General features: G+C 36.7%; 1 protein-coding gene across 33 annotated transcripts in view; it reads left to right on the top strand.

Annotated features, from left to right (window-relative positions):
* Positions 1–19,847, top strand: part of WDPCP (WD repeat containing planar cell polarity effector) — a 559,060-nt gene that overhangs the window by 113,017 nt on the left and 426,196 nt on the right. For 18 of the 33 annotated variants that reach the window (XR_013526575.1, XR_013526576.1, XM_035272444.3 and 15 more), the window contains 2 exons: positions 716–786; positions 1,040–1,099. The exons of 2 other annotated variants lie outside the window; for them this stretch is intronic. Coding sequence is in view for 28 of the 31 variants with exons in the window: in XM_035272444.3 (XP_035128335.1) it covers positions 716–786; positions 1,040–1,099 (131 nt within the window). In the remaining 3 variants the exon portion in view is untranslated. Of the gene's footprint in view, positions 1–715; positions 787–1,039; positions 1,100–13,907; positions 14,043–19,847 lie in introns of all 33 variants that reach the window. 13 more of the 33 variants (XM_078349201.1, XM_035272445.3, XM_078349204.1 and 10 more) reach the window with 4 other exon arrangements.

Consider the following 19,847-nt stretch of genomic DNA (forward strand, 5'->3'; position numbering starts at 1 on the left):
TTTAAACAGAACTATTTTTAATTTATTTTAAGCTAACATGACTCTACTAAATCATTTTATCTTTTAATTAAATTTATTTAAAACAAAACAAAGTCTTATCATTATGGCATATACTTTAAAAAGAGCTGTTCTTAATTAAAAAGAGCACTATTAAGGCCTTATTCGTTAAAACTTGGATTTCCCTCAGATTTTTCCATAGTTTTAAAATGTGGTGCTTTGATGCTTAACTTCATATATTTTTATGTAAATTTTTATTTTTAATTTTTTTTCATTTTTACATTTTATTTCTTTGCTCATTATATTCATTTACTCATGATAATTTTTTTTATGTCTGAGTACAGGCTACTTGGAGAATTTGGAATTTCTTTTGGATTGAACATTTAATTATTTACGTAAAAAAGTTACTTTCTTGGTAAAAAGTACGTCATTTACAACGAATTACTAGATTCAAAAGCCTAGCAAACTTTTCCAGGGATTCTCCAAGCCTTGTTGGTTGTCATCATAAAACTATGATTAGGGAGATTGTTTTGTGGTAAAAATCCTGTTCCTATGACAAAGCCTTTTAAAAGGCTGTCATTTGATGATGGAAATGAAGCCTACTTCCTCTCAATTATAGAGGTGTTTTATTTTAATCTTCCTAAGGCACACTGCTAAGCAGAATTTCCTTTTTAAAAAATCTTGTTTAACTAACTGTAGTACATGTTTTATTTGCCAGCACGAGATTATCCTTGGACGCTCAAAAACAGACGCCCAGAAAAACTCCGAGACTCACTCAAAGAGTTGGAGGTATCTTTCAAAAAGTTTCAAAAATGGCAACAAACAAATCTGTTTTTCAAACATCTTTCAACAGCTTTAATTTTCATAAAGGATCAACTCTCATGGTGATGATAGCTTTGCTTTTGTCCAGTGATGAGTTCCAAAACAGTTGCGTCTTTGTGTGGCATGTTGATCTTTTTTTGCTTGCAAGTCAGAGGCAGTTTAACTGATAATGACAATGTGTATAGCCAACTGCACTCTCTCTTTTTCTGTTGTACTTCAGGAGCTGATGCAAAACAGTCAGTGTGTGCTGAGCAAATGGAAGAACAAATATGTCTGTCAGGTAAAATGGTTTGACAAGCCTTTGCAGTGTTTAACCAATGGAGCTGAAAACTATGTAGTAATTGGTATTCTTGTGTTATGATAGGTAATGGACAAAAACTTTTTTTAGCAGTGGGTATTTCATAGTTTGAATTCTAGTCATTCTAGAGCTAACATTAGACAGATTGACATAGGACAACAGGCTCATTAATCAGTATTAATCAGTATAGTTGTATAGTTTTACTGACATGATAAACACTAATAAAAATACTTTCATATTGTATTTTTGTTTGAAGTGGTCTCAATGTTGTAGTAGATGTTTGCTGGCATAGATTTATATATATATTTGTACTATGTTTTAAGATCTGGAATACATGTGCATAATGTACAGGTTTGTTACATAGGTATGCATGTGCCATGGTGGTTTGTTGCACCCATCAACCATCCACATTAGGTATTTCTTCTAATGCTATCCCTCTTGTAGGCACCCCCCCCCCCGCCCAACCTCCTGATAGGCCTTGGTGTGGGATGTTCCCCTACCTGTGTCCATGTGTTCTCATTGTTCAATTCCAGTTTATGAGTGAGAACATGTGATGGTTGGTTTTCTGTTCTTGTGTTAGTTTGCTGAGAATGATGGTTTCCAGCTTCATCCATGTCCCTGCAAAGACATGAACTCGTCTTTTTTATGGCTGCATAGTATTCCATGGTGTATATGTGCCACATTTTCTTTACCCAGTCTATCATTGATGGGCATTTGGGTTTGTTCCAAGTCTTTGCTAATGTAAACAGTGCTGCAATAAACATATGTGTGCATGTGTCTTTATACTAGAATGATTTATAATCCTTTGGGTATATACCCAGTAATGGAATTGCTGGATCAAATGGTATTTTTGGTTCTAGATCCTTGAGGAATCACCACACTGTCTTCCACAAGGGTTGAACTAATTTACACTTCCACCAACAGTGTAAAAGCGTTCCTGTTTCTCCATATCCTCTCCAGCATCCGTTGTTTCCTGACTTTTTAATGATCACCATTCTAACTGGTGCGAAATGGTATCTCATTGTGATTTTGGTTTGCATTTCTCTAATGACCAGTGATGATGAGCTTTCAGCTTTTTTAATATGTTTATTGGCCTCATAAATGTCTTCTTTTGAGAAGCATCTCTACATATCCTTTGCCCACTTTTTTGATGTGGTTGTTTGTTTTTTGTAATTTGTTTTAAGTTCTTTGTAGATTTTGGATGTTAGCCCCTTGTCAGATGGATAGATTGCAAAATTTTTCTCCCATTTTGTAGGTTGCCTGTTCATTCCAATGGTAGTTTCTTTTGCTGTGCAGAAGCTCTTTAGTTTAATTAGGTCTCATTTGTCAATTTTGGCTATTGTTGCCATTGCTTTTGGTGTTTTAGTCATGAAGTCTTTTCTCATGCCTATATCCTGAATGGTATATACAGGTTTTCTTCTAGGGCTTTTATGGTTTTAGGTCTTACGTTTAAGTCTTTAATCCATCTTGGGTTATTTTTTGTATAAGGTGTACGGAAGGGGTCCAGTTTCAGTTTTCTGCATATAGCTAGCCAGTTTTCCCAACACTGTTTATTTCTTCATTGCTTGTTTTTGTCAGGTTTGCCAAAGATCAGATGGTTGTAGATGTATGGTGTTTTTCTGAGGCCTCTGTTCTGTTCACTTGGTTTATAGGTCTGTTTTGGTACCCGTACCATGCTGTTTTGGTTACTGTAGCTTTGTAGTACAGTTTGAAGTCAGGTAGCATGATACCTCCAGCTTTGTTCTTTTTGCTTAGGATTGTCTTGGCTATGTGGGCTCTTTTTTAGTTCCATATGAAATTTAAGGTAGTTTTTCTAATTCTGTGGAGAAGGTCAATGGTAGCATGCTGGGGATAGCATTTAATCTATAAATTACTTTGGGTAATATGGCCATTTTCACGATATTGATTCTTCCTACCCATGAGCCATGGATATGTTTTTTCATTCATTTGTGTTTTCTCTTATTTCCTCGAGCAGTGGTTTGTAGTTCTCCTTGAAGAGGTCCTTCACATCCCTTGTAAGTTGTATTCTTAGGTATTTTATTCTCTTTGTATTAATTGTGAATGGGCGTTCACTCATGATTTGGCTCTTTGTTTCTCTATAATTGGTATATAGAAATGCTTGTGATTTTTGCACGTTGATTTTGTATCCTCAGTGTTTGCTACAGTTGCATGTCAGCTTAAGGAGATTTTGGGCTGAGACAGTGGGGTCTTCTAAATATACAATCATGTCATCTGCAAACAGACAATTTGACTTCCTCTATTCCTAATTGGTTACCCTTTATTTCTTTCTCTTGCCTGATTACCCTGGCCAGAACTTTCAATACTATGTTGAATAGGGGTGGTGAGAGAGGACATCCTTGTCTTGTGCCAGGTTTCAAGGGGAATACTTCCAGCTTTTGCCCAGTTTGTATGATCTTGGCTGTGGGTTTGCCATAAATAGCTCTTACTATTTTGAGATATGTTCAATCAGTACCTAGTTTATTGAGCATTTTTAGCATGGCAGTGTGTTGAATTTTATCAAAGGCCTTTTCTGCATCTATTAAGGTGATCATGTGGTTTTTATTATTGGTTCTGTTTATATGATGGATTACATTTATTGATTTGTGTATGTTGAACCAGCCTTGCATCACAGGGATGAAGCTGACTTGATCGTGTTAGGTAAGCTTTTTGATGTGCTGCTGGCTTTTTTTGACCACTATTTTATTGAGCTCTGCTCTGGTCTTAGTTATTTCTTGTTGTGTCCTAGCTTTTGAATTTGTTTGCTTTGCTTCTCTACTTTCTTTAATTGTGATGTTAGGATGTCGATTTTAGATCTTTCCTGCCTTCTCCTGTGGGCATTTAGTGCTGTAAGTTTCCCTCTAACTCTTCCTTTAGCTGTATCCGAGAATCTGGTACATTGTCTTTGTTCTCATTGGTTTCAAAGAACTTGTTTATTTCTGTCTTAAACTTGTTATTTACCCAGTATTCTTTCATAAGCAGGTTGTTCAGTTTCTATGTAGCTGTGCAATTTTGAGAGAGTTTCTTAATTTTGAGTTCTTATTTGATTGCACTGTGGTCTGAGAGAGCGTTTGTTATGATTTATGTTCTTTTGCATTTGCTGAGGAGTGTTTTACTTCCAATTATGTGGTCAATTTTAGAATAAGTTCAATGTGGTGCTGAGAAGAATGTATATTATGTTGATTTGAGGTGGAGAGTTTTGTAGGTGTCTGTTAGGTCTGCTTGTTCCAGAGCTGAGTTCAATCCTGAATATTCTTGTTAATTTTCTGTCTCGTTGATGTGTCTAATATTGACAGTGGGGTGTTAAATTCTCGCACTATTATTGTATGGGAGACTAAGTCTCTTTGTAGGTCTCTAAGAACTTGCTTTATGAATCTGGGTTCTCCTGTATTGGGTGCATATATATTTAGAATAGTTAGCTTTTCTTGTTGCATTGATCCCTTTACCATTATGTAATGTCCTTCTTTGTCTGTTTTGATCTTTGTTGCTTTGAAGTGTCTTTTATCGGAGGGTAGGATTGTAACACCTGCTTTTTTTTCCTTTCCATTTGCTTGGTACCTATTTCTCCATTCCTTTATTTTGAGCCTATGTGTGTCCTTATATGTGAAATGGATCTCCTGAATACAGCACAGCAATGAGTCTTGACTCTTGGTCTAGTTTGCGAGTCTGTGTCTTTTAATTGGGGCATTTAGTCCATTTACATTTAACATTAATATTGTTATGTGTGAATTTGATCCTGTCAATCTCATGCTAGCTGGTTATTTTGCTGGTTGGTTGATGCAGTTTCTTCATAGTGTCGATGGTCTTTACAATTTGGGATGTTTTTGCAGTGGCTGGTACTGATTGTTCATTTCCATGTGTAGTGGTTCCTTCAGGAGCTCTTGTAAGGTAGGCCTGGTGGTGACAAAGTCTCTCAGCATTTGCTTGTCTGTGAAGGATTTTATTTCTTCTTTGCTTGTGAAGCTTAGTTTGGCTGGATATGAAATATTGGGTTGAAAATTCTTTTCTTTAAGAATGTTGAATATTAGGCCCCATTCCTTCTGGCTTGTAGGGTTTCTGCTGAGAGATCTGCTGTTAGTCTGATCTCTTTGTGAGTAACCGATCTTTCTGTACGACTGCCCTTAAAGTTTTTCCTTCATTTCAACTTTGGTGAGTCTGACAACTATGTGTTGTGGGGTTGCTCTTCTCGAGGAGTATCTTTGTGGTGGTCTCTGTATTTCCTGAATTTGAATGTTGGCTTGCCTTGCTAGGTTGGGGAAGTTCTCCTGGATAATATGCTGAAGAGTGTTTTCCAACTTGCTTCCATTCTCCCTGTCACTTTCAGGTACACCAGTCAAATGCAGGTTTGGTCTTTTCACATAGTCCCATATTTCTTGGAGGCTTTATTTGTTTCTTTTTATTCTTTTTTCTCTAATGTTGTCTTCACACTTTATTGCATTATTTTTATCTTCAGTCTCTGATATCTTTTATTCTGCTTGCTCAATTTGGCTATTGATACTTGTATGTGTTTTATGAGTTTCTTGTGCTGTGTTTTTCTCAGCTCCATCAGGTAATTTTTGTTTTTCTCCAAACAGGTTGTTTTAGTTAGCATTTCTTCTAACCTATTTTCCAGGTTCTTAGCCTCCTTACATTGAGTTAGAACATGCTCCTTTAGCTCAGAGGAGTTTGTCATTACCCACCTTCTGAAGCTTACTTCTGTCAATTTGTCAAACTCATTCTCAGTCTGATACTTGTATGTGTTTTATGAGTTTCTTGTGCTGTGTTTTGTTCTCAGTCTGGTTTTGTTCCATTGCTGGTGAGGAGTTGTGATCCTTTGGAGAAGAGGCATTCTGGTCTTTTTGAATTTTCAGTCTTTCTTTTAGCTGTTTTTTTCCTTATCCTTGTGGATTTATCTACCTTTGGATGGCATTTCTGTGTGGACATCTTTTTTGTTAATGTTGATGTTATTCGTGTTTGTTAGTTTTCCTTCCAGCAGTCAGGCCTCTCTGCTGCAGGTCTGCTGGAGTTTGCTGGAAGTCCACTCTAGACCCTGTTTGTCGGGTATTACCAGCAGAGGCTGCAGAACAGCAAAGATTGCTGCCCGTTCCTTCCTTTGGAAGCTTTGTTCCAATGGAGTACCTGCCAGATGCCAGCAGGGCTCTGCTATATGAGGTATCTGTTGGAGGTATCTCCCAGTCAGGAGATAATCTCCTGCTAGGAGGTATCTTCCAGTCAGGAGGCATGGGGATCAGGGACCCACTTGAGCATGCAGGCTGTCTCTTAGCGGAGCTCAGTCCTTGAGCTGGAAGATCCACTGCTCTCTTCAAAGCCTTCAGGCAGTAATGTTTAAATCTGCTGAAGCTGTGCTCACAGCCACCCTTCTGTTAGGTGCTCTGTCACGGAGAGATGGGAGTTTTGTCTATATGCCCCTGACTGGGTCTGCTGACTTTCTTTCAGAGATGCCCTGCCCAGAGAAGAAGAATCTAGAGAGGCAGTCTGACGACAGTGGCTTTGCAGAGCTATAGTATGCTCTTCCCCCTTCGAACTTCCCTGTGGCCTTGTTTACATTGTGAAGGGAAAACCACTTACTCAAGCCTTAGTAATGACCATCACCCCTCCACCATCAAGCTTGAGCATCCCAGGTCGACTTCAGGTGGCTGTGCTGGCAGTGAGAATGTCAAGCCAGTGGTTCTTAGCTTGCTGAGCTCTGTGGCAGTGGGATCCGCTGAGCTAGACCACTTGGCTCCCTGGCTTCAGCCCCTTTTTCAGGGGACTGAACAGTTCTGTCTCACTAACGTTCCAGGCTCCATTGAGGTCTGGAAAAAAAAAACTCCTGCAGCTATCTCAGTGTCTGCCCAAATGGCTGCCCAGCTTTTTGCTTGAAACCCAAGGCCCTGGTGGCTTAGACACCAGAGGGAATCTCCTGATCTGTGCATTGCGAAGACTGTGGGAAAAAGCATAGTATCTGGGCTGGAGTGCACCGTTCCTTACAGCACAGCTCCTCATGGCTTCCCTTGTCTAGGGGAGGGAGTTCCCCAACCCCTTCCACTTCCTTGGGTGAGACAATGCCCCACCCTGCTTTGGCTTGCCTTGCATGGGCTGCACCCACTGTCTAACAAGTCCCAGTGAGATGAGCCAGGTACCTCAGTTGGAAATGCAGAAATCACTCCCTGTCTGCATTGATATGACTGGGAGCTGCAGACTGGAGTTGTTCCTATTCAGCCATCTTGCCAGCCTGATTTACTAGTATTTTTTAATGAAGATGAAACCACAGGGTAAAAAATTTTTTGACATACTGCTCTTGTAAGCATTTGTGAATGTCATTGCTTATGGAAGTCAACATGCAGACTACATACAGCTAGATTTACTATAATAAAACATTTGGTCTTACTTTTTGAACCCACTAAGCTGTGCTGTTTACTATGGTAGCCAATAGTCATATGTGACTGAATAATCAAGTGAAATAAAACATTCAGTTTTTCAGTTGTACTACCCACATTGAAGTGTTCAATAGCTATATGTTATCATATTGGACAGTGCGGATACAGAACATTTCCATCTCAGACAGTTCTATTGGTCAGTAGTAGTGTAAAGGCCTAGACAAGGTGATCTATATATTAAATGGGTAGATTCAGGACATAATAATTAGTGTACACTGTTTACAAGATAATGAAAAAATGCTTTAGCTTTGCTGATAGGCCTAAAAAGTTTTATATGTCTAGAAAAATTTTATATACTTTTGATAAAAAGCATAATTATTAGTCATCTGTGGAATTGAAGTTGCATTAGTACTAATAGGAATTATAACTGATATATGGAATCAAATATTCCTATATTAATTTAAATTCTCTTTTACAATGTGATTTCTTTTGTGTCATCATTCTTGTTTGTAGTTTAGGCCCATGGTTCTGTTCATAAAGCTGCAACACTAAATTTGTAGTAATTATAAACAGATCTTAATCTACCATTTGAATACATACCATCATTTTAGTGGATTCTAGTTTTTCCTCGTTTTTTTGTCTAGTCTGCTTTTGCTCATGGAGGCAACTATTTAGTTACCTTCTCAACTGGCACACATTTTTATTTTTCAGAGTTCATTTACAAAGGTGAGTTAGCATTTTTAGAATCATAATTGTTATATTTGCCTTAGGATATTATTAGAAAGGATGGAAAATTATAGCTTATTTTTATAATTCAATCATACTTTGAAACTGGAATACAAAATACGCTCCAGAAAGTTTCAAACTTAGTACAACTCAAATTTGTAGTTTTTAATGCCATTATTCATGTTAAAAATAGGCTCAGAATTGCCTGGGCACAGTGGATCACGCCTGTAATCCCAGTGCTTTGGGAGGCTGAGGCAGGTAGATCACAAGATCAGGAGTTCAAGACCAGTCTGGTCAACATAGTGAAAACCTGTCTCTACTTAAAAAAAAAAATATATATATATATATATATTTATATATAATTAGCCTAGTATCATGGTGTGCGCCTGTAATCTGAGCTACTTAGGTGGCTGAGGCAGGAGAATCTAGTGAAGCCGGGAGATGGAGGTTGCAGAGAGCTGAGATCATGCCATTATCACTCTAGCCGGAGTGACATTGTGAGACTCCATCTCAAAAAAAAAAAAACAAGGCTCAGAATTAATTGACTGGAGGTCAAGCCTGCCATCTGTAGTAAGAGGCATGTCTTATGGCCTCCACCATTACCCATCACACAGGATAAATTTGAACATGTTTGGCATCTTAAAATATGCAGTGGAGCATCCCAATAGACAATCATTTTTAGATAGTCTTTAGTGAATTTTAATTTATTAGTAATTGTGTGTGTGTGTGTGTGTGTGTGTGTGTGTGTGTGTGTGTATGTGTGATGAGGGGATGTCTGGAGAAGGATGTCTCTTACTATTACATTAATTCAATTCAGAAAGGGAATTTTCATAAAATATATGTAAAATTTTGTAATTTACAGTAATCTAATTGGTTAATTAAGCTGGTGTACTAATGAGTCTGCTTTTAACATTTCTAATAGGATTTTTCTTATTTTGTTGTTCTGTTGTATTCTGTGCTTCATTTCTATGATTATAAAGATACATCTAAAATAGACCTTATACTTCCAGCACATTCTTGATGTGATATATTTTAACAAGGTAACTTCATCTCCACCTTGCCCACAGGTCCAGGCCAGTCTTCACATATTTAAAGTCTTTCAGAGACCTCCTAACATTGTCCATTCACTTCTTCAGTTTCTAGATAAGATTGTTAGCTAGTTCTTCTAAAAATCTGTGCATGTTCTATTTCAGAAGATCTCTGATATCACAATAAATTAAAATGTTGATGTCCAAGCTACATTTTTAGCTTAAGGAAATGACCCCCTTAACCCTTTCTGTTAAATTTTTCTTAAATTTTGTTAAATTTTACTTACTTATAAAGTAAGTGAACTACCTTAACAGGCTCCCCAAGGGACCTCTTTTATACACATATCCAGTATGGTGGTTCCAAAGATAGCATGTCCGCTGACCACAACATAATGCTCTATAAACTCTTAGAAAAAGAGTGAAAATGTTCATCACTGTCTTCATGCTAACACGTTTGGACTCTCAGTCTTTGAACTTGGCTACTCCTCTGCTAATGTACATAATTTTCTCCCAAGAAATTGTAAATTTAGGATTTATGAATTTATTTTAGTAGTCATCTCTTTAAGGGATCCTTATTTCTTTGGAAAGTCCAATTGTTTAAAAGTAAGCAAGGCAACCACAGCAACATAAAGATTTCAGAGGATGCAATCTGAGGTTGGATTGTTCTGAGTGTCAAACGATGAGGATTTATAGATTTTCATCATTACCAAAGCTTAGTTGATGATGTCAGTCCAATGATCTTTACCTTGTATCATTTAAAAACTAATTCCCTCCCCTATAAATTCAGAATGGTTTTTCTTTTCTTTTTTAATAGGATAGTATTTTATATTTCTGGATCTTTACTTATTTTTCTTTCTTTTTTATTTTTAAATTTTTTATTTCCATAGGTTTTTTAGGCAACAGGTAGTGTTTGATTAAATGAATAAGTTCTTTAGTGGTGATTTCTGGGATTTTGGTGCACCCTTTACTAGAGCAGTATTCACCATATCCAATTTGTAGTCTTTTATCCTTCACTCCCCTCCTACCCTTTCCTCTGAGTCCTGAAACTCCATGTATCATTCTTATGCCTTTGCATCCTCATAGGAAACTCCCACTTATGTGTGAGAACATACAGTGTCTATTTTTCCATTCCTGAATTACTTCACTTAGAATAATGGTCTCCAGTTCTATCATTTAACAATTTATGCTGTGAATGCCATTATTTTTCACAGCAATTTATGCTGTGAATGCCATTATTTCATTCCTTTTTATGGCTGAGTAGTATTCCATGGCATATATGTACCACAGTTTCTTTATCCACTTATTGATTTATGGGAATTTGGGCTGGTTCCATATATTTGCAATTGCGAATTGTGCTGTTATAAACATGCATGGGCAAGTATCTTTTTCGTATCATGACTTCTTTTCATCTGGGTAGATACCCAGTAGTGGGATTGCTGGATCAAATGGTAGTTCTTTAAGGAATCTCCACGCTGTTTTCCATAGTGGTTATACTAGTTTACATTTCCACCAGCAGTGTAAAAGTGTTTCCTTTCACCACATCCCTGCCAAATCTATTGTTTTTTTTTTTTTTTTTTAATTTTTTGATTATGGCCATTCTTGCAGGAGTAAGGTGGTATATTGCATTGTGGTTTTAATTTGCATTTTCCTGATCATTAGTGATGTTGAACAGTTTTTCAAGTGTTTGTTGGCCATTTGCATATCTTCTTTTGAGAATTGTCCATTCATGTCCTTAGCCCACTTTTTGATGGGATTGTTTGTTTTTTTCTTACTGATTTGTTTAATTGTAGGTTCTGGATATTAGTCCTTTGTCAAATGTTAGATTGTAAAGATTTTTTTCTCCCACTCTGTAGGTTGTCTCTTTACTCTGCTGACTGTTCATTTCGTTGTGCAAAACTTCTTTAGGTTGATTAGGTCCCAGTTATTTATCTTTATTACATTTGCTTTTGGGTTTTTGGTCATGAAATCCTTGCCTGACAATGTTTACAGGGGTTTTTCCAATGTTATCTTCTAGAAATTTTAAGTTTCAGGTCTTGGATTTAAGTTCTTAATACGTGTTAAGTTGGTTTTTGTGTAAGGTGAGAGATGAGGATCCAGTTTCATTCTTCTATATGTGGCTTGCCAATTATCCCAGCACCATTTGAATAGGGTGTCCTTTCCCCACTGTTATGGTTTTGTTTGCTTTGTCAAAGATCAATTGGCTGTATGTATTTGGGTTTATTTCTGGGTTCTCTATTCTGTGCCTATTTTTATACTAGCACTATGCTGTTTTGGTAACTATGGCCTTGTATTATAGTTTGAAGTCAGGTAACGTGATTCCCCCAGATGTGCTCTTTTTGCTTAGTCTTACTTTGGCATTATTCTTGCAGTGAAGAATGATGGTGGTATTTGATGGGAAATTGACTTTGTAGATTGCTTTTGGCAGTATGGCCATTTTCACAATATTGATTCTACCCATCCATGTGCGTGGGGTATATTTCCATTTGTTTTTGTGATCTGTTATTTCTTTCAACAATGTTTTGTAGTTTTCCTTGTAGAGATCTTTCATCTCCTTAATTCGGTATATTTCTGAGTATTTTTTTTTTCTTTTGCAGCTATTGTAAAAGGGGTTGAGTTCTTGATTTTATGGTCAGCTTGGTCACTGTTGGTGTATAGCAAGGCTGCTGATCTGTGTACATTAATTTTGTATCTTGAAGCTTTGCTGAATTCGTTAATCAGTTCTAGGAGCTTTTTAGAGAAATCTTTAGGGTTTTCTAGATATATCATCATATCATCAGCAAACAGTAACAGTTTGACTGCCTCTTTACCCATTTGGATGCCCTTAATTTGTTGCTCTTGTTTAATTGCTCTGGCCAGGGTTTCTAGTACTATGTTGAATAGAAGTGTTGAGAGTCAGCATCCTTGTCTTCTTTCAGTTTTCAGGGGAAATGCTTTCAGGTTTTCCCCATTTACTATGTTGGCTGTGGGTTTGTCATAGATGGCTTTTATTACATTAAGGTATGTCCTTTCTATGCCAGTTTTGCTGAGGGTTTTGTCAGATGCTTTTCTGCATTTACTGAGATGATCATGTGATTTTTGTTTTTAATTCTGTTTATGTGGTGTATCACATTTATTGACTTGAGTATGTTAAATTATGCCTGTATCCCTGGTATGAAACCCACTTGATCATGGTGGATTATCTTTTTGATACATTGTTTGATATTGTTAGCTAGGATTTTTGCATCTTTATTCATCAGGGATATTGGTCTGTAGTTTTCTGTTTTTTTGTTATGTCCTTCCCTGGTTTTGGTATTAGGGTGATACTGGCTTCATAGAATGATTTATGGAGGATTTTCTCTTTATCTTGTGGAGTAGTGTCAGTAGGATTGGTACTAATTCTTCTTTGAATCTCTAATAGAATTCAGCTGTGAATCTGTCTGTTCCTGGATTTTTTGTTGTTGTTGTTGTTGGCAATTTTTAAATTACCACTTCAGTATTTCTGCCTATTACTGGTCTGTTCAGAGCACTACTGATCTATTTCCAGGAATTTATCCATCTCCTCTAGGTTTTCTAGTTTATGGGCATAAAGGTATTCATAGTAGCCTTGAATGATCTTTTGTATTTCTGTGGTATTTGTAATAATGTCTCCCATTTTGAACTTATTTTTATCATCTCTCTTCTTTTCTTGGTTAATCTTGCTAATGATCTATCAGTTTTATTTATCTTTTCAGAGAACCAGCTTTTTGTTTCATTTATCTTTTGTATTTTTGTTGTTGTTATTGTTTGTTTCAATTTCATTTTGTTCTGGTTTCATCTTTGTTATTTCTTTTCTTCTGCTGGATTTGGGTTTGGTTTGTTCTTGTTTGTCTAGTTCCTTAAGATGTGACCTTAGATTGTCTGTGCTGTTTCAGACTTTTTGATGTACGCATTTAAGGCTATGAATTTTCCTTTTAGCATCATCTTTGCTGTATCCCAGGGGTTTTGATAGGCTGTGTCACTGTTATCATTCAGTTCAAAGAATTTTTAAATTTCCATCTCGATTTCATTGTTGACTCAACAATCATTCAGGAGCAGGTTATTTAATTTCCATGCATTTTCATGGTTTTGAGGGTTCCTTTTGGAGTTTATTTTTCAGTTGTGTTCTACTGTGGTTTAAGAGTACTTGATACAATTTCAGTTTTCTTAAATTTACTGAGACTTGTTTTGTGGCCAGTCCTATGGTCTGTCTTGGAGAAAGTTCCATATGCTGATGAGTAGAATATATATTCTGTAGTGTTGGGTGGATTGTTTTGTAAATATCTGTTAAATCCTTTTTTTCCCCTCGGGTATAGTTTAAATTCATTGTTTCTTTGTTGACCTGATCTTAATGACCTGTCTAGTGCTGACAATGGAGTATTGAAGTCCCCCACTATTATTGTGTTACTGTCTATCTCATTTCTTAGGTCTTATAGTAATTGTTTTATAAGTTTGGGAGCTCCAGTGTTAAGTGCATATATGTTTAGGATTGTGATATTTTCCTGTTGGACAAAGTCCTTCTATCATTCTGTAATGTCACTCAGTCTTTGTCTCTTCTGTGCTGTGTCTGCACTCCCAATTCACCCAGTCCCTTGAGTTCTGTTCAACAAACTTCACATTCACATTTGATTGAAATTGTTATAAAGTTCAGCTGGAAGTTTCCTTCTTCCTGTGGTCTTTTCCCAGGGATCCCTTCCCAAGGACCTCTGAAAGATAAATGTCAAAAATGGCTTCGCTGGGGACTGAGAGCCCACAGAGCTCTTCCTGCTGCTGCTTCTACCTTGTGTTTCGCTTGTCTCTCTGAAATTGTGTCAATTCCAGGTAAGGCCAGATCATCCTCCTGTGATCAGGACCTTCAAGTTTCCCAGATAGGGTGTATGTTCGGGGGTAGATGATCATCCCCCTTTCCCACTTTCAGACTTCAAGCACTACAGTTTTGGGACTGTCTCCCAGGGCCTGCAGGAGCAATCTGCTTCCTTCAAAGGGTCTGTGGATTCTTTTGCCTTTCCTGGTATGTTCCTGTGGTAGTTCTTGGAGCAAAAGTTCATGATGTGATTCTCCACATGCTGCTCTGCCTTTCTGAGTGGGAGCTTTAGTTTAGTCCTGCCTCCTATACATAATTTTCCTCCTACCTCCCAGATTGGTTTTCAAATCAAGACTTACCTATACACATGTTCAGGATAAAAATTGTCTTTTAAAGTTTATTTTCTTTTCAGACAGTGCTTATCCCTAGTTGGGATACATTAAAAGGTATGAGATACACAGTTTTAGTTTTACCAGCTATTCAATATATTTCTCATTTTTATTATTTTGGTCTCCTAAAATCATTTCACTTAAAGTGTTTAATAATTTCCTGCTTTGAATTTCTTAAACCATTGTAACTCTGTTCTAGAGAATAATAGTTTTAACATTAATATACTATTAAATTGTTCATCAGTCTGGTGGAATTTTTTAATTTAGTAAAGTATTATGGCTTAAGTCACGTTCATGTTTTTGGATTGTTATGTAATTAGTTTAAAACAGTATTGTCATTAAGCATAGACGTAACTTCGTATATGTTCATTTTGTATTAAATCATTTGAATTGTGCATGTAAATTGAACTATAAAAGTATATAACATAGTCAGCTGTACCGTGGTTTCCATCCATAACAATTGTGCATTTTCAGGCACAATCTTAAAAGGCCAACCAAAGATAGTCTTTTTTTTTTTTTTTAATGTCTGTAGTAAATTATTTGACAGGCTATGTAAAAGTACAAATTAATTTTCAAACCTATCACAGGTAAATTGTGACCTTATGAAGGACACACTTAAGGCTAGTAGAAAGGGAAAGGACAACATTCCTAGTCAGGGGAAATGTACAATCAAAGAAAAACTGTCTTTAGATAAGTACAAAGTAAGGGCTAGAAGGGTAGTCTGAAAAGATTGCTCCATAGGTGTGTATTTGATTACCTCTTTTGACGTACTGTAAAACTATTTTGTTGCAGGGTTAGGCTAGTTTCACTGTTATGGTAAACAGCTGAATAATAGTGTCTAGTGGCTAGCGAAACTTAGCTAGCATATGGCAGCTTAGCACTTTATGTTTTCTCACTTAAAAAAATGTATTTAGGTCAGGCGCGGTGCCTCAGGCCTGTAATCCCAGCACTGTGGAAGGTCGAGGTGGGCGTTTCATGAGGTCAGGAGATCGGGACGGTCCTGGCCAACATGGTAAAACCCCATCTAAAAAATGCAAAAATATTTTAGCCGGCTGTTGTGGTGGGTGCCTGTAGTCCCAGCTACTTGGGAGGCTGGGGCAGGAGAATCGCTTGAAACTGGAAAACAGAAGTTGAAGTGAGCCGGATCCCACCCCTGCACTCTAGCCTGCCGTAGAGCGAGACTCCGTCTCAAAAAAAAAAAAAAAAGTATTTAGTGGTTTTCTTTAAAATTATAAAAATAACTGACATGCTTAAGGCAGAAAATTTGGAAAACATAGAAAAGCCCAAAGGGACTTAAATCATCAAATTCAGCCACTTAGTATAACTATTCAGCATTTGATATTTATCCTTTTACTCTGCAGATATTTACTTACAAGTATTTGCTTAAAAGATTACATACTTGATATACATATACTGTACATATGACCTAAATATTTTAATACATATTATTTGAACTTACATTAATACATTACATATGTTCTTTTTCATGTGTCATAAAATAAACACATGAACCCAATACCGAACTAATGAATTAGATTATTGCTATATTGTTGAATCTGCTTATTATTATTCTTCCACCCAGTTCCCCCATCCCTCTCAGATACAGATGGTTTTAAAGGGAGCTTTCCCCACCAAGCGTTAAAATGTGCAAATTAAAATAGTAGTGAGATACTATGTTTTTCACTCAGTAGATAAGCAAATATTTAACAGCCTCAGCCTCAGGTATTGATTGGGAAAATGAGTATTTTCATAAATCACTGGTCAGAGTGTACAATTACCAATTGCAGGGCATTTCTGTTGTTAGATATGTATACAGAGAAACAGTCACGTAAATGTCCAAGTAAAGTAAATGTTTAAAATTGAGAACTATCTTATGTCTGCCAGTTAGTGCAGAAACTTTTATGTATACTGTGATTCCGTTTATGTAACGTAAAGCTTTAAATTTGCATGGACATACGTATTTATGTGTGTGAAATTATTAAAAAATGCACTGGAATTCACAATTCTACTTACCTCTGATATCTGTAGCTGGATATTCTTCAATTCTGTGTGTATTTATTTAAGTTCTGTATTAACTGAATATACATTCTTTTACTTAAAATTTATATAGCATTTCCTATGTGGCAGGCAATTTTTTGGTATTTTATAAATATTAACTCATTTTCATTTCTCATAAACAAACATTAACTCTTTGTACTCTTTACAGCCCTATCAGATAGCTACTGTATGTCCATTTAATAGATGAGAAAACAGAAATACAAATTAATACACAACTAGTAAGTCATTCTAGGATTCAACTCAAAGTGGCTTCAAAGTTTATGCCCTTAGTCACTAAATATCATACTGTTTTTCAGCAAAACATAATTATAGAAAAATACTCAAAAATACTGTCAATCACAATGAGATATGGAAGGAACACACATAGGTCTTCCCATTAAACATGGATAAATAAAGCTATGTGATTATTCTCACTTCCTCTTATAACTTCATTAAATTTTAGTAAAGGAATGGAAAAATATATAAAGTCGTAAGGACAAAGGGAATAAAAAGGCTGTGATAATAGGAAATAACAGTTTTTGGAAGCTGTAAACCAGATGGCTATGTGGTACCTGACTTTGCAGACCACAGGCTTTCCTGAAATATGAGTGGTTGCAGCAAAAAGATACCAATGGGGAGTAAAAGCTTTGTGCTGTAGAACTCCACAAAGGCACAAGTACTGGATGACCAGGAGCATTAGGAGATGGAACTTAAAATAAGGGGATATGTTGAAAGTTTGTATAAAGAGAAAATGAAATAGGATAATTTTTGGAAGACACCAACCCACAGGGTTTCTGGGCTTGAAAACACTAAGCACATTAAAAAGTAAACATGAGATGGGTAGACTGAAAATAAGGTGATTAACTAGGCGTGTATCCAGAGTAGTGCGGTTTTTCCCAACTCATTCCCTGCTCTAGCAGCTAAGCTATGTCTCCATGTTACTTGCTTAGAGGATCCTTCTCTGGAAAAATAGATTATTCTTCCCAGAGTAAAACGTATACATATTGATATTTGGCAGTTCTGTCTGAAAAGGTAGCTGTGCCAAGTAATCTCCTTACAATGAGGTCCAAGTTAACAAGCCTACCATGTAAACCAGCCTTCTAATCACCTTTAAATATAACCAGAGCGCCAGAAATCACTATACTTTTGAGGAAATTCTCCATCTGTAAATTTGAGATCTGTAAGTCTAAGCCTTCAGAAAATAGAATCAGGGACAATGCTGTAAACAGAACTAAAGTCAGAGAATTGAAATGAATATCCACAGTGAAATAAGAGAAGAACGATATGCTGTTTTTGACGAGGAATAATCTGGTCGCAGTGGCTCACACCTGTAATCCTAGGACTTTGGGAGGCCAAGGCAGATAGATCATCTGAGGTCAGGAGTTGGAGTCCAGCCTGGCCAACATGGTCAAACTCGTCTCTACTAAAAGTACAAAAATTAGCCAGGTGTGGTGGCACACACCTGGAATCCCAGCTACATGGGAGACTGAGGTAGGAGAATAGTCTCAGCAGGTGGAACCGCGGAGGTTGCAGTGAGACAAGATCCTACCACTGCACTCCAGCCTGGGAGACAGAGAGAGACTCCATCTCAGAAAACAAAACAAACAAACAAAAGGAATAATTAGGAAAAAGGGAAAGGAATTCTTGCAAGTTAAGAACATGACAGCAAAATAGAAAAATTAATAAATTTGAAAGATAAAGTTAAAATATCCTTGTAATGTGGAACAAAATGACAAAGGGACCTAACAATGAACCAAAGGTGATAGGAGAGAAAAAAATTAGAGTATTAGGCCAGAAGATTTAATATCTAACTAATAATAGAAAACAGAAGGGAAGAATCAAAGAAATAATAAAAGAGAATTTCTCAGAACTGAAGTTTGCATGTCTAGAGTTTGAAAGGACCAATGATTGAAAAAAGATTAATAGGCATATTGTGTGAATTTTTGAAAAGACATTTTTGTTAATTTTAGGAAATCAAAGATAAAAAGATCCAAAAAAATTCTAGAGTTTTAAAAAAAGAAAAGAAAGAACAGTGTGATACATGCAAAAGATTAAGAATTAGGATTATATCAGACTTCTCAACAGCAACATGAGGAGTTAGAATACAATAAGGCCTTCAAAATTTTGAAAGAAAGTGAGTTTTTAGCCTAGAATTCTGTACCTAAAATTCTAAATTGTCATTCAAGCGGGACACTTTCAGACTTAGCTCTCAAAAAAATTTACCTGCCAAAAACTTTTCTCAGGAAGTTATTGAAAGATGTGGTGCCCTAAAGCCATAGAGTAAATAAGATTCTTAGGAATCAAGAAACGGTGAATTTCATACAGGAAGTAGGTGAAGCAAAGTTTTAAAATGGCTGTGTCTTAGTCTCAGAGAGCAGCTAGTCCAAATTGGGGCAGGGAATGGAAGGTTCCAGGAAGGATGTTGAAGAGATGGAAAGCAACTGATAGATCATTTAATATAAGATAATTAATGATAACAGATAAGAGATACAAGAAATCCTCGTTTATGATAATTGGAAGTCAATAAGTAATGACTAAATCGAGAAATAGCATATGTTGAGAACACTACTCGTTGCTTATCCATCATCCATTTTTCCTTATGAACTGAACTTGATGTTCAGAGTGGCAATAAAACCAATTAAAAATTCTTAGCTTTCCTATTACTCGTCAAGCCGGAGTTGGCCATATGAAGCACTTCTTGGTTTGCTAAGCAGAGGTCACTGGTGGGACTTCCAAGAAAGTTTATGAAAGGGGACCAGGCTCAACTGGGTTATAACTTCTCAGCTTCTGCTATGAGCCTTCTTTTTAAAAGTCTGAATCTGAGATATGATCCAGAAAGGGCAGGGGAAGCGTGTGACCATTCATTCACTCACTCAATGCATGTTTATTTGTACCAACAATATTCCAGATAGTATTCTAGGTGCTGGGGATAGCAGTGAATAGAAGGGACAAAAGCAATATCCCTGTTTTCATGTGCCTTATGTTCTAAAAGAAGAGAGAGTCAAGAAAAGATTATTAAGGAATACATATAGTATGTAAGAGAGTGAAACTACTAGAGAAAAATCAAGAAAGAAAGTGATGAGGGATGGTAGGGCAGGATGGGCCTCATATTTGGGGGCCAGGAAAGACCTTAATGAAGTATCCCCAGATTGAGATTAAGATATGAAGGAAGTGAGGGAGTAAGCTGTGGAAGATATTCGGGAAACACTATTACAGGTAGAGGGAACAGCAGATACAAAGGCCCTGAGATGGGAGTATACCTGGCATGTTTGAAAAATAGCAGGGAGACGATATGACGGGGGTGAAATGAACAAGAAGAGTAGTAGGAATTGAGGTCAGAAAGGAAATGTGACCCTAGTTATATAGGGGCTTCTAGGCCTTTCAGAACTCTTGGCT

Source organism: Callithrix jacchus, chromosome 14, assembly GCF_049354715.1.
Source record: "Callithrix jacchus isolate 240 chromosome 14, calJac240_pri, whole genome shotgun sequence".
Classification (NCBI taxonomy): domain Eukaryota; kingdom Metazoa; phylum Chordata; class Mammalia; order Primates; family Cebidae; genus Callithrix; species Callithrix jacchus.